The following is a 15,559-nucleotide window of genomic DNA, read 5'->3' as shown; positions in this document are numbered from 1 at the left end:
TGAGTAGTGCTGTACTTTTGACTCCAAATCAATATTCGGAGCATTGCCCCAGAGTTAAACATACAGGAAAACAACAAAAACAAAACCACATCTTCTAGATAGTTTTAATAAACTGGAGGTTACAAACGGAGTGCATCATGATGGCTTAACCTGGCGCACTAAATATGAAAAACATTTACATGTGGAATACTAGAGAAATAACCCAGATGTTGACTCAGAGTCAAAAGCTATTAGGTGCTACTGTAGTGAAATTATGACTGCTCATTAGTTAACTAAGTCAAGGATCATAATTAAAGGTGGTACTCTAAGACAAATTCCCACTGATGGCAAACTGCATCATATGGGACTCAGTGAAGAGCAATCAGACATCTTTGGGGAAGTAATCAGGCATCTGCGAAAGAACTCTGATGTCAAGAGCACCTCCCCATGGGATGTTCGTTTAATTGTTGTGAACCTTATAGCTCATCTAATGAGACTGAAAGGTGAAAGGCAAGGCATTCATAATCAAACTATATATACGTACAAACAATGGTTTAAGAGCCCAAATCAGTAGCAGAAATACAGGCAAAGACTTTATTGGAAATCAGTTGCATTTTGAAACCAACTACTTGAGAGGCAGCAACTTCTCCTAAAGTTATGAATTAATAGTGGTATGTTTTCTTTGCAACAGCTGCACCAACTGGTTGTTGGTATATCTCATTTCAGTGGGGCTACTTATGAAAGTAAGGGATTTTCAGGGTTGGAGAGTTGAGCCCGTTGACTGCAAGCTCTTTAGTGAGAGGACCCTGTTTATTATTTCACTCTTAAGTGTCATGCTCACTTATTATGCTAATCATCACAAATCATCCTACCTCAGCTCATTAAAAACTGAACAAGGAAGAACCAGGAGCATAATGTGTGATGCTCTTTGACAAACACAGAAATCTGAACTCATCAGGTGGGAAAGTCAGAAAATAGAGAAACCAATTATTATGGGGAGGTTTTTTGTTTTTAAAGTGCAATTATTAATGTTAAAGGAGATGGTCAAGTGGTATGCATCTAATATTGCCATTACCATTCTGTTACATGTTTTCTGATGAATATTTTTATATTATTTGATAAGTTTGATAACTAGTTAAGAATATCAATCAAATAATATATTCAATACATTACCCATTTCATTTATTGTTTAGTTAAAAATTGTATCTAATATCTGACCAACTCTCATTTTTAAGTCTACACATGTAGTTCCCAATCCTGCAAACCCTTACACACATCCATAGCGCTAAACAGGTGAGTAGTCTGATTAAATTCAATGGGCTAAATCACCTGAGGGTTTGAAGGATTAGAGCCATAATCCATCACTAATCTGGTATCATCGACCGGTTATTTTATGTTTTATTTACTGGCTGATACCCCTTAATCAATAAATCATGTTCCAGATGAGGTTGTTCTGAATGTCATAATTGTACATTTCAGTGACTAGATTGTTACAGAAGATTTGTATGTTTTCTTGATGTAGCAGGTTCAAGTGACCACTGCAGGATCAATTTAAATGTTATTCTCAGCTCATAGGTGCTGATTCAGCAAGGTACTTAGGCATGTGCCTAACTTTTAAGATAGAGTAGTCCTAAACAAATTAAATTTCAGTAGGTTCTGCCAATGGAAGGAAATGGGATGAGGGAATTCAAGAAATTCCACTTGCTAAACACTACGAGTTGCTGCCCTGTATGGGGAAACATACTGTGACATTGCACTCCATATGTTTTATGGCAATGTTTATGAGTGTGAATATAATGTAATTGGAATATGATTTATGCAAAAGGTCTCTTGTAAGGTATCATTACAAAGCTTGTAATCTACTGAGTGTGTTCATCCTATTTGTATGAATGTATCATTCTTGTATCTGAAGCTAGAAATATGAAGTATTACTCTGAAGTCCTATTGTAACTATGCAAAGTGGGGACATTAATGGTGGTTTAGAATCTTGATGGCTCCCATTAACCAGGGCAATTGGTTGTAAATGGCTCTGCTTACTTGTAAGCCTTCATGTTTTCATGTGAGTCAGGCCAGAAAGAATGGAGGCTGGGGTCTCACAGGACATATAGCCATGTCACCTGGTACTGGAATCCATCTTAAACCTGGTGCTTTTCCACTTAGAAGGAGGGGTGGGGACCCAGAGAGACAAAGGATTCCCGCCTTGGGCCAAAGCTATAAAAGGGGGTGGAACAGAACAAAGGTGGTTGCCATTCATGAAAAATCCCCTAGCTACCACCTGAGCTGGAACAAGGACTGTACCAGGGGAAAGGATTGGGTCCAGACTAGGAAGGAGTCTAGTCTGTGAAAGTATCAGGGGGTAGCCGTGTTAGTCTGTATCTACAAAAACAACAAGGAGTCTGGTGGCACCTTAAAGACTAACAGATTTATTTGGGCATAAGCTTTCGTGAGTAAAAACCTCACTTCTTCTATGCATCCGAAGAAGTGAGGTTTTTACTCACGAAAGCTTATGCACAAATAAATCTGTTAGTCTTTAAGGTGCCACCAGACTCCTTGTTGTTTTTGTAGTCTGTGAAAGAATCTTATTGAATCATCTGTGAGGGTGAGATTTACCTGTATTCAGTTTCTTAATGTATTAGGCTTAGACTTGCATGTTTTGTTTTATTTTGCTTGGTAACTTACTTTGTTCTGTCTGTTATTACTCGAAACCACTTAAATTATACTTTTATACTTAATAAAATCATATAGACTTTTGTTTATTAACAAACCAAGAGTAAGTGATTAATACCTGGAGGAACAAACAGCTGCGCATATCTATCAGTGTTATAGAGGGCGGATAATTTATGAGTTTATCCTGTATAAGCGTTATACAGCGTAAAACAGATTTATTTGGGATCCCATTGGGAACTGGGTGTCTGCGGGCTGGACAGAGCTGACCTTCTGAGTAGACTTTCAGTTAAAGCCTGCAGCTTTGGGGGCGTGGTTCAGACCTGGGTCTGTGTTGCAGCAGACTAGCGTGTCTGGCTCAACAAGGCAGGGTTCTGGAGTCCCAAGTTGCCTGGGAAAACGGGCTCAGAGGTAATTCCAACACGTCAGGTGACAGTTCCAAGGGGGTCTCTGTGACCGAACCTGTCACACATACATTCAGGGGAACTGGATGAACAAACTGATTTTTCTATTATGTATCTTCATAGTTTATTGGTCAGCTGGTCACCATTGATCTGATTTGAATTATCTTTGATATCTAAAGAACAGGAGTTCCAATATTGATGTATGGCATATCCAGAACAGTTCAAGAGAAGATAGTTCATCAATGGACAGCCACATGGCACTGTTAAGTGGGTGACTCTCAAAATTATTCCAAACATCCTGTAAATTCTATTTCTGTGCTCCTTTTCCCATAAAATAAAATGGCGTATTAAGTAAGTACTATAAATTGTTTTCTAGATTTATAACAGTTCACAGGGTTTTCATGAGGTTTGACATAAAAATCTCACATAACAAAATCTTAAGATGGCTACTGCCAATCCTACAATATATTACAACATAAGCCATTAAAAAGTCAATGTTTCCCAACCATTATCATACAGTTACTGCAAATATCTCTTATGCTACATATAAAGAGAAACTATGGTAATCTTGGATATTACAATATGTTAGCTGTTGACAAATGCTGGTATTTTAATGACAGCCACTGAACGTAGAAGGATGTTAAATATGTTAAGGTTTAATACATTATGTTAACCTTGTAGTCTTGTATTTGTATGCTAGACTATCTCTGGCTGTGAAATGTTCTGTGCTGCAGTACTTTTGCATGAATGACACTATATAATGATGCACTGTATTTACTAGAGGAATAAACAATAGGTTTAGCTTTCACTCAAGTATTGTGACTTCAAGTCATTTTATTTATATGTCAGTAGTTCAGAATGTGCAGTGGACCAGGCATTTCATTCCCCAATTCACCTTCGTCAAGGAAGGGGCCAGGAACATTTGCATTGCTGTATCTCTGGAGCAGATATAACTCGGCCCTATAGCCCTTGCAGGGATGTGCTACACTCCATTTTATGTTGGTAACACCGGAGCAACCTATTTACTTTTAAATTCATAAAAATGCACCTGCCGCCATTGTCCCCTGGTACATGTGCAGCTGGAAAAGTTACAACACATTGACAGAGTCAGTGCAAATAAATTCTCACCAACAGTCAGCCTCCAAAGGAAAAGGCCTAGAGAAAACAATCAATGGTTCTTTTCCAGCCTGTGATGGGGTGTCCACTCAACACAGGAGTGGAAGGGGTTAATGGAGGCCAGATGGGCCAATTAACCTGGTAGACTGAATGCTGAGGGGAAGTCCTAATTAAAGAACAGGCTCACCTGTGCAGAAACGGGGGGAAGGAGGGGCTATATAAATCCAGGTAGCTGGCTGTAGACAAGGGTTGCAGGGAAGTAGGCTACATCCACTCCCTGAGTGGAGGGAGTTGGGAGAATGGCAAACCCAGAGAGGCGGGGAAGCCAGATAAGTAGGAAGAAGCCCAGGGAAACAGCAGCAAGGGGTAGGATGGTACAGAGATCTTGGCTGTTTGTTATAGGGTCACTGGGCTGGAACCCAGTGTAGAGGGCGGGCCTGGGTTACCCTACCAGTCACTGGGCAGTGGCACAGGGCGTTGGAGACGCCAGCCAGACAGCGGGTCTGGAAAGACTTAGAATTGCTCAGCATGGGAAGACCTTAGTGGCCTGGCTGAAGGGCCAAGCCACGAAGAGGCGACTGCAGTCCCTGGAGTGAGAGGGGTCACAGGGTGAGACAGCATGGGGCAAGACACCGCTAGAAGGGCAGGGCAAGCCTGGCAGAGCTAATTCCCAGGGTGGCCAGCAGGAGGTGCTACTAGCAGAGAGTGGACCCCATGACACCACCCCACATAAAGGCACCAAAATGGGCCATCAGACAAGTGTGGGGAATGTAAGTTCCAAAATCTAGGGTCCTCCACTGACAATGCCCTGCCCCCAAATGCCAACATGGTCACAACACCTGTGGATGGTCAGTATGCCTGAACTGACCTCAGCTGATACAAAAGCACCATTGTTAGAGGTTTCTCCATACAGGACTCCATACAGGCCCCCATTCAGCAAGGCACTTAAGCCTAACTCTTGAGGATGTGAGTAGTTCCATTTGGGTCACTGGAATTACTCACATGTTAAAGTTAGGCACATGCTGAACCAGGGCCTTAGGGTTGGATTTAGCACAGAGAAGTCAATGGGGATCTTTCCATTGACGTTAATGGGCTTTGATCAATGGCAACACTTTGAATTTCAAGACTAATCCATTGCATAGTATTTGTAACATGCAGCTATAATTGTGGGTCTCAGCTATTTCCTCGGTGGGGAGGAGGGGGAGGAGAGAGTAAGGCGCACACAAACAATCCTTTATCATCTTTAAAACAGTCCAGTGAGGGAAGGAGTATTCAAGCATTCAGCCAAAGCAGTAAAACCTTCTGCAATATTACACCACCTGATTCAGAGGTACCTGGGCTATAGGTTTTGTCATTTTAACATAATGTAAACTAACAACTTTCATTACTGCCCTGGGTAAATAATACTTACGCAGTATCTATCGGAAGGAATAAATATTGGCATATGATGCTGATAAAACACTGCTTTAAACTTTCAGGCCAGAGCACAGCCTGGATTGTTCTGATTGACAATATCTTCTTCTCACTCCTGATATAAATTCCTTGTCCCAAAGCAGCCTTTTATGTGCTTCTCTATATGAGCGAACAAACAGCCACAGAATAATAAAGCCCCAAGAGCCCCGCTCTGTCCCAGCTCTCTTGGGAAGGCAAGGGTGGCAGCTGAGCGCCACAAGAGGTATGCTGTCTGTGCCTGGCTAGGCCAAAGTGCCAACCTTGGAAGTGCGTATTTGAATCCACTCAACTGATGTGGACACAGCGGTAAAATGAGGAGAGACACCTGGATGGATTTGAAGAGGCAGGCTGCAACTTTATTAAACTTTAACACAGGGGAGGGGCACTACACACCTATCGCTCATATTCTCCTATATCAGGATATTTAATTACTACCAGTGCGGGGGTTACAGGGTTCCTTACTATATAACCCATATCTCGGAGTAGGCTCTCCTCAGCCTGCCCCCCCAAGTCTCAGCTCTCTGAGTCCTTGCACCCTCCCCATTCCAAGGAGGAGAGAGGGTGCAGAAGGGTGGGGACCCTGGCCCGCAAAGGCCACCAAGTCAGACCCTGTCCCGCGAAGACAACAAAGTCAAGACCCTATCCCGTGAGCCCAAGGCCCATCACCACAATCCCAGATCTTTTTATCTCTGGGAATCGTCCATTTTATTCTCTTAACTGCCCTGGAAATCGGCTGAAAGTTGCGACCAATAAACAACTCAACCCCAGTATCTCAGTTAGGTACTAAGTGCCTTTCCTACTTAACCCTCGGTGGTTTGAAGGTGCTGCAAGGAAGGCAAAAAACTGGTCTTCTGCCAATTGGCTCATGGGAGAAGAAATTCCTTCCTGACCCCCAAATGGGCAACTGACTAGACCCTTTCCGGATGGGTTCCCATTCCTAGTTTGGATGGGTAAGGTGCGGCTGCTGGAACGGAGCCGAAAGAGGCTCCATGTGGCCCCTGCTCCAGGTGAAATCCTGGAAGCTGGGGAAGGCTGGCCAATCAGCACCCACTCCTCCCTAGCTGGCCAATGGGTGCCAGAGACTCCTGAGGGGAGGAGCTACCTAACGTTCTTAGCAAATGTCTTTCTCCCTCGCTATTGGGACTGTCCCCTTTCGCCACCCACCCCACCAAGTTCCCCCCATCATTGAGGCAGGTGGGTGCCTGACTAGGATTATTTAAGCAGTGAGCTCTGCCTAATAAAATCATCACATAGAAAAAATGGAACATAAACATACAAGAAATAAATCTGAAAGTATTATTTACACCTGCACTTCTGCTGAGTGCATGCAAAGCAGCCTGACAGCCTGGAACAGCCATGAGGCTCTTAATGCTCTTTTCCAAACTGAGGTCCAGAGAGCTCCGCCAGCAGCAAACACCAGCTGCTGCTCCACAGCGAGGTGCAACAAACACTGAAGAAAGGAGGTACTGAATAACCTCTCCACAAGGATAGTTTCTTCCCCACTGCCATTACCAAGAGGTTGGTTTATGCCCTGAACCTAAAGGTCTTATAGTCCTTCTAAAACTCTTGGCTATTTTAAAAATCCTTTCTAGAAGATCCAGATGTATCAATATAAATGTCCAATCCTTCTTTGAATCCTGCTAAGCTCTTGGCCTCCTTGTGGCAATGAGTTCCACAGGCTAAGTGAGCATTGTGGGAAAAAATATAAATCAGTGCCTCATAACTGTATTAAATATAATAAAGTATATCTACAGAGTATCACTAAGTCTTGCTACATTTCTTTAGTGAAGCTCCTGTACTTCTAGTAACAATTAATTGAAAGCCCTATGTAAAAAAAAAAAAGACAAGTCTGTCATTCAACGAATGCAGTTAATCTCAATCTACCTTTGGAAGCCTCTGTGCCAAATGGATTTTCTAAGATGTCCATCACATCTTGGCTCCAAGCGTCTTTCACAGCAGACTTGGACACCACCCTGTCATTCAGACTCTGCTGCGGTCGGAAGTTATTCCTCAGATACTCCACAGACTTGACGTGATCTTGCTGTTCTGTGGTAAATATGGAATAGAACGCCTCCAGCTGAATGTGGCCATCAGGGCAGGGAAGAAAAAAAAAGAACATTAATTAGAAAAACAATGTGGTGAAATCCGGGTGCCTGATAAGAATGTAAAATGGCAGGAAGCGCTGATGCTAAGACTGATTTTGAGTCTGACACAGGAAAGAAAACATTTGTTCTTGGATTCCCTTCTCTTCAAGCATTTAATATGTGCACAGACAAGCCCCAAACCCCCTGTACCTCCCTCCCTCTGTGCTTATATCATGTTTCTTAATATTATACTGAGAAGTGTTGTACACTCATTCATTACATCACAAAATCGTTCTTCTGTATATAGTCCCTCTACTTACTTATACTGACATGTAGCTGTCACGCTTCTGTTTTCATTGATAGATTTCAAATCATTTTACAAAGGAAGGTCAATAGCATCCTCCCCATGTTACAGATGGGGAAACCGAGGCACAAAGTGACTTGCCCAAGGTCAAACAGCAGGTCAGCAGGTAAGGACTAGAACCAAGATCTTCTGACCCCTTGTCCAATGTCCTGTCCACTGGGCCACACTGACTTTTTCTCTCTGCTGCTTCACTACTAAGGGAGAAAACCCTAACCATGCTCCTGGTATTTATTTTGTGTGGCACGTTATTTGGTACATTTAATTCTTTCATATTCTCTCCAAGAGAACAGGTTGCTGTTTCCTATGCTGCATGCAGATCCAGGCTATTTTTACCTATAACATATTAATTCCTAAGATATAATTGTAGTTTAAAAGTGTATTCTGTTAAGAAAAAGCACAATATTTCCTAGAGAAAAATTACTGGCAGACTGAATTGAAAAGATTCAGTTAAGTTGTTTGTTCAGTTGGTTGCTGAGGTCAATACAGCATTTATTAAAAGCTTGTTATCATTCAGATCAAGAACTAGAATTAGTAAGGAAGACTGAGCAGTACAGAACAGTATAAAGAATCTAATCCTGCTCTCCTTGAAATCAACGCTTTTGATTTCAGTGGAAGCAGGATCTGGCCCAGAGACTTTAGAGGGGCCTTGAGTTTCTCTTACAGCTTAATGACAAACCATGGTTTGAAAGCTATACCAGCCTCCTTTTCATTAAGTATATTTACACTAAAAGCTACAGAGACGGATGTGACAGTTCTGAGACACAAACTAATGACCCAGGGAAAAAAAAACTATTATACTGTCAACCACATCATAGCCTCAGTTGATAGCTTCTCTCTAAAAAATATCAGCTTAACAGACCTGTCAAGGGTTCCCCACTGGAGTCCGGGCACCCACTAAAATCATTTAATTTCCCCCACAGATCAGCAACCTTGAAGCACCCATTCTGTGACGCTGTCCAGGCCGCTCACTCTGCCGTGCTCTGTGGTTTCTAGCTACTCAACTGAAACCTGTAAAATTTCTTCTGATCATTAGGGCCCATTTTGTTTCAATAGGAGGCCCGGCTGGAGCTTGACGGTATGTCGGGCCTGCTAATTCGAGACAAAATTTAGAATTCTCGCATTGGCAGCCTCAGTGGTTTGAGCATCGGCCTGCTAAACCCAGGGTTGTGAGTTCAATCCTTGAGGGGGCCACTTAGGGATCCGGGGCAACAAAATCAGCACTTGGTCCTGCTAGTGAAGGCAGGGGGCTGGACTCAATGGCCTTTTAGGGTCCCTTCCAGCTCTATGAGATAGGTATATCTCCATATTTATTTATTTAAGGGATTTGTTATACATCTCTAATCCTGAGTCTGGCAATTTAGGATGAAGGTAGGGAACTTGAAACCGAGTATCAAGTAGGGTTACCATATCTGAACTTCCAAAAAAGAGGACACTCCATGGGGGGAGGGGGAGGTAGCTCCGCCCCCTCCCACTTCCCGCCCCCTGACAGCCCCCCCAGAAACCCCGACCCATCTAACTGCCCCGCTCCCTGTCCCTGACTGTCTCAACCCCTCTCCACACCCCTGCCCGCCTAACAGCCCCCCCCGAATTCCCAACCCATCCAATCCCCCCTCCCCCCCGCCGCTCCCTGTCCCCTGACTGCCCCCCTTCTCCAACTCCCCGGCCCCCTTACTGTGCCGCTCGGCTTAGGGCAGGTGTTTGGCTCCGTGCCCCAAGGAGCGCCCCATCCCGCCCCGCCCCACCCGAGTGCTGCCAAGCGGCGTGCTGAGGCTGTGGAGGAGGGGGCAAGCGGCTCTGGCCGCCACTGCCAGCCCTGCCGCCACGTTCCCTCGCAGGCACACAGCCCCACCCCACAGCTAAGGCTGCAGGGGATGGGGGGAGCCGGGAAGGGGCTTTGGCTGCCGAGGCCCCAGTGCGAGCAGCGCTCGGCCACCCTGTCAGCCACTTTTCGGTCAATAAATAGCTGACCGGGGGGAAATCCTGGACATTTTTAGATTTCTAGAAATCCCCCCCCCCGATGGCTATTTAAAGATCGAAAAGCTGGACATGTCCGGGGAAACCCAGACGTATGGTAGCCCTATATCAAGAGAATTCATCTGCCCTCAAATTAATACATCATCGATGATAACTTGGGCCTATACAGCCTTTTATATCAGAAGAGCTGACATCACTTTGCAAACAGTGATCCTCACGACTCCCCAGTGGAATACAGAACTATTAACCTCATTACACAAATGGGGAAATGGAGGCTTAAGTAACACACACTGAACAGTCCAACACCACAGCTCTGACTGACCCTGTGTTATCTACTTTGTGGGAATGTGGAGAACTTCCATTAGTCAACTCCACACAGTGATGTCATTTCAGGTCTTTTTTTTAATGTGTGCGCCATTGTCCAGTCCATGCCTTTTAAAGAGGTGGGCATAGTATTGATCACCAAGCATCAACAGTGATAAAGAAATTAAATGTTCCCTCATCGATGCAGGCAACTGAAAGATGCCAGAATGAAATCTGGGTGCGGGAGGTGCTTAGGCTGGTTATATTTCACATTGAGAACTACAATTCGTTATATTGCAATAAAAAAAACTCAAAGGATCCAATCCTGCTCCCATGGAATTTCTAACCTGCATTTTTTGGGAAAGCTAGAGGCATTGCACCTAGGTAGATAAAAGGGTGGAGAGAGTATTATCCTACACTTTTCTTATGAGGGAGGAAGGGAGGGAGAGAAACCACGTGGTTCCTGATAATCCCTCTTGGGCCCCGATTCTTCAAAGACTTATGCACCTGCTTAACTGTAAGCGCTGGGAACAGTCTCATTGAACTCGATGGGACTACTTGCAATGTACAAAGTTAAGCTGATGCATAAGGGCTATGCAGGATCAAGAATTTACGTACCAACTGCTCACTCTAAGTTAAGTCTTTACCTTTCTACTTCCATGACATTAACCTGACTTTTAAAACCCTTTAAAAGAACTTTTCAACTATTTTCTTCTGGCAAGCTACCTTGGGGAGGCATAACTGCATTTGAACTGCTGCCGTTTCAAATGCAATTTTAACTTTCCTTTTTACATGCTGATGTATAAAACCAAAGTTGAAATAATTTATTACAAAAATATTATGTAACACAAATTAGCTATTAATTGATCCATCACTGCTGGCAGAACAGAGGAAGTTAAATTCATGCCCTTCACGGGAGCGAGAGCTCCAGTTCAAATGAAATAAAAAGCTCTTAAGGCACCATTGTCGGTAAGGAGGAAAGTGATCTAAAACCCAAAGTCATGTAATTACAAACTATTAAAAACCTGATGTGCACAGTTTTCTAAGTGATGGATATATAAATGGCAATTAAAAATACTGAACCTATTATAATCACAATAAAATACTCGGAGGTATGCATTATGAGAGAGAATGTTATGTTTGGGTCACGGAATGCACTTAGCTTTACAATGCATTTGCGGGGTGACAGGCCTTGTCCTGTTTTGTTGTCTAATTATAAGGCGAGATGACAGTGATGGAGCATGAAGACTAAAAGAGAGGAGCCGCCACAAATGGACTGTTTTCAAAACTGTCAATTTTCCAGCCAGATTCCTTGGAAGGATTTTATTGGAACTTCAGCAGAGCTTAAATAATATCACTTTTTCCATGTGGGATTACAGACTGTTTCCTATGGTTTGTGATAAAGTTAAACTAAGGGAATGGATTACTCTGTGCGGCTTCTAGAACAGGAACACATAATAATGAGAGTATTGGCCAGGTTGGAACCTACATCTCTAAGTGTATATCCGTCTTATGCTGCAGGGGGAAATAATACTATTATTCCACATTGCCTGTTAAACCAACATGGAAAGCTTGTCTACACACACCAGTTATACTATTTTATCTCTGCCACTATACGTACAGCAGTGCAACCCCTAGTGGGGGTGGGGTATATAGGTATCATCTACACTCATTGTATATTTGCTTTCCACAAGCTACTCTTAGTGATTAATGACTAAGATTTATGAGTGACGTACCTGAATATTTGGATGCTAATAACTAAAGCTATTAACCTTAATTTGGGATATTGTGGATTATGTACTATATTTATTTTATGACTTTTAAACCAAACTTTGTACTTTTGGTTAATTTAAGCATTATACCCAGATGTATAGACACTCATTCCTTAAGCTGTGAATTAGATAATTTTAACATTTACCCTATGGAGTGTGTATACGGACATATTTACATTCACTTCTAGTTAGATACTTCACTAACTTTTACTGGAATAGCTTATTTTACAACAGCTCTGTTTTCCACAATTGAAGCAAAACAAGAACATTAAAGAAGAATCTGACTTTAACAGGAAGTCTTTCTAAAAACAATGGTTTTAAAATGTCAAAATGTTTTTAATAGTTCAACACTTGACTGCATATAGTCATTTGTTATTGTGGGATTCCTCTCAACGCAAGTTCCAGTCATTGCCTCAATCTACAATCAGAGATGCTATGCGCTAGCTTTAAAGATTTGGATAAGCACATAATGGCAGCTTCACTATGCTGTAACAACAGTTAAAGATGGCAAATTAATGGTAACATTTCTTTCCTAGTGTAATTACTTCAAAGTACTAAATACGTGTCCATATAAAGTTACTTATTTTACTTTCAAAACAAAGCTTCAATTGAAAAGAAGAAAAAAGGATTCTATGTAAATATTTAGACGATAGCTTAACTTCATCTTAAAATAACCAGTACTAGCTAAATCATTAGAAGGAAATTGGGTTTCATGTTGGATTATCTCCTTAAGTTTGATTGCTCATGCTCAGAAACAATATATTTTTTTAAAAAACCCTCTAATATTTCCTTTTTTTGTCAACAGATTTTTGTTTTTGTTTTTGTCCTCTAAATTAAAACATCAGTTTTTGAGTAGTAGAGGGCAAATCAAGATAGAACCATTACTGATGGCATAAGCTTACCTGGTGATAAGAAATAGAAACAGGCCTGCGAAAAACTATCCATTCTACAATCTCGCTACATGGTGGAGTTGTCAGAGAACCTGTATAGCGATAATAACTTCCCAGTGATGTCGGCAGAAGGTCTCTCAGTACAAAGGGATCCAGAAAGGTCTCTTTTTCTGTAGGAAAGAATAACAAATAAAATTATACATATTTTACATTACTTTAAAACACATATCATGTTGATGGATGGCTTTAAAATATGCATCGGTTACAATATATTTTATCATAGTTATAAAATATAAAACCATGTCAGAAAGCTTCTTTAAAAGGACACCTGAAATGTTCATTGATCTTGGGCCAAACATTAGTGTTTAATGTAGTGGGTATAACACAGGTGTGAAATGCATTTGTTTTTCCAATTGGTTTCTCTTTTTTTTAACCTTAGGAAATAATATAATATAGTTTTCAGCATGGCAGGAGAGTAGAAACCCATTAAATTGCTCTTCAGCTTAGTAGTCCGTAAAAGTGCAGACCCAGAAAGCTCTATTGGGGGGTGGAGCCAGCACATGTGACATCATGCTCTCCATTGGCCAGTCACAGAGCAGCATATAAAGTATCGGTCCCACATTAAACAGTAGCTGCAACCCTGAAATAGGGATAGTTACATTACACAATGCGGCTGAGAATGGGGAACTAGAGGCAGGTTGCCCATCCAGTGTTTCGTGGAACTGCTGGGGCTCTGGGAATGAAGAGAAAGCAATGGGTAAGTCTGCAGAATCATTATCATAGAGAGCCTTTGGAAATGTTGCCCCACTCTTAAAATAGTCCCTCTTAATGTGGCTCGACTCAATGCAAGGTAAGTAAGCAGAGCTGCTCGGCAGCCCTGTTGTTAAGGAACATTGCATATGGCAATTCTTCTTCCTCTGTCTTTTCTTCCAGGCAGGAGAGGTCACTGCTGAGGCTGGAGACATCTCCTCCATGCAAATATAGCGTCACTGACTGCCAGTGCACTGAGCTGAGTTACAGGAGTACATTCAGGTGTGGTTCTCTCTCTTACTGTCCACAGAAGAGGAAAGGAATGAGGCCAGCCTTTCTGAAAGCCTTCCCTGTCCTGATCAAACCAGGCATTTCCATAGTCCATTGGTCAGCTTCCATTTCATTCCTGCAGGTCCATCAGAACTCTGAACTGACGGCCTGTCCTACCACCGCTTTCCTTCTGAGGAGGATGTATGACAGTCCTGGTAGTGCATCAAGGTGGGGCCAACATGAGACACTGTTTCCCGGCAGGCCAAAATTACAGAACACATTGTCCCCCATCACAGACACTTGCTAAACTGCAAGCTTCTCTGATTTCAATTGGTCTCCCAACATTTAGAGCAAGAATTAATGAGGAAGTTTCTACTGTAATCACATTTTTCTATGTATCATTTAAAATATATATACTTTTAAATTGTACTGTGCACAGACAAGAGATTGGAACTGATAATCTAATATGTCTTTTCTATCCAACTTCTGTGAGCCTAAAAAGGCAGACAGGCAGGTAGCCAGGCAGCTGGGTTTTGCAGGTCTATTGTATAGTCACATAAAACAGATTTCATCATGTGTAATTCACACAGTCAAAACTGACCTGAAGTCAGTGACATGCAGTGCTGAAAACCTGCATGGTTCATCAACATTCAAAAGAACAATATAGAAGAGGTGCATTTTTATTCTTTGTGGAATTCAATTGTTTCAGCACCTCTTGTTCTCACACTTCACAGACACAGCTTGGAGTAAAACTGACATAACTTCATCTTGAAATCCAAACAAATATATTGTACAAATTCTGATTAATTAATAGCTGCAGTTTTGTAACATTTAAATTTGGAGAACGAACCATAAAAGAAGAAAACAGCTAGAGGCTAGACGGCCTCTCCACTGTTCCTTTGCGGTTATCCCCTGCAGTCTGCATGACTAACGGGCTGAACCTCCCCCTATGTCTATGGAAAAGGTACCAGTAAGGTGCTTAATAAGTGCTTTATGCCTGTGGGCTATCCCAACAATGGAACTTCTCCTTTACAGAGAAAGCATCTTCCCCTTCCTTCCTTCCTCTGTATGGCTCTATCTTCTCTGGACTTTAAACAAAAGTCCATATTAAGACTGATCCACAATTGTGCTTATCTAGTCTCATCAGAGCTAATGAGCTACCCCACTTCTCCCTACTGGTGGGGTTTCTCATGGTTTAATTGGCTGCAAGGTGATGGGTAGATCTGCTGAAATATGTCCTAAATTAGAACACAGAAAGGCAGGATTAAAAAGCTGCAGAATTCAGTTTCACTAAACCACACAGTTTTCTAGTGGCCTTGATCACATCAAAGGACGGTATATCTATATCCCAGAGCACCATTCCTGTAATCATGATATTTTTCTGTACTGATGAAAGATGTAAATATGGGATGCACTGTAGGCATTTTAGATTCTGCTACATAGCAGCAACAGGTGTGCAATGTCTCTGAAGCCTTCAATACTCAAAAATATGAATAATTCTATTCATGTCAAAGCATATATGCTAAAAGAGCACGGT

The 15,559-nt window shown here is 42.1% G+C and overlaps 1 protein-coding gene across 6 annotated transcripts in view; it reads right to left on the bottom strand.

The window, feature by feature from the left end:
- Positions 1 to 15,559, bottom strand: part of PTPRG (protein tyrosine phosphatase receptor type G) — a 605,523-nt gene that overhangs the window by 128,956 nt on the left and 461,008 nt on the right. For all 6 annotated transcript variants that reach the window (XM_054036350.1, XM_054036352.1, XM_054036347.1 and 3 more), the window contains exons 7-8: positions 13,015 to 13,172; positions 7,500 to 7,692 (exon numbers count right to left, since the gene is read on the bottom strand). In XM_054036350.1, coding sequence (XP_053892325.1) covers positions 7,500 to 7,692; positions 13,015 to 13,172 — 351 coding nt within the window. The remainder of the gene's footprint in view (positions 1 to 7,499; positions 7,693 to 13,014; positions 13,173 to 15,559) is intronic.

Source organism: Malaclemys terrapin, chromosome 7, assembly GCF_027887155.1.
Source record: "Malaclemys terrapin pileata isolate rMalTer1 chromosome 7, rMalTer1.hap1, whole genome shotgun sequence".
NCBI classification, from domain to species: domain Eukaryota; kingdom Metazoa; phylum Chordata; order Testudines; family Emydidae; genus Malaclemys; species Malaclemys terrapin.
Note: the sequence above shows the minus strand (reverse complement) of the source record. Positions and strands in the feature narration are given on the sequence as shown.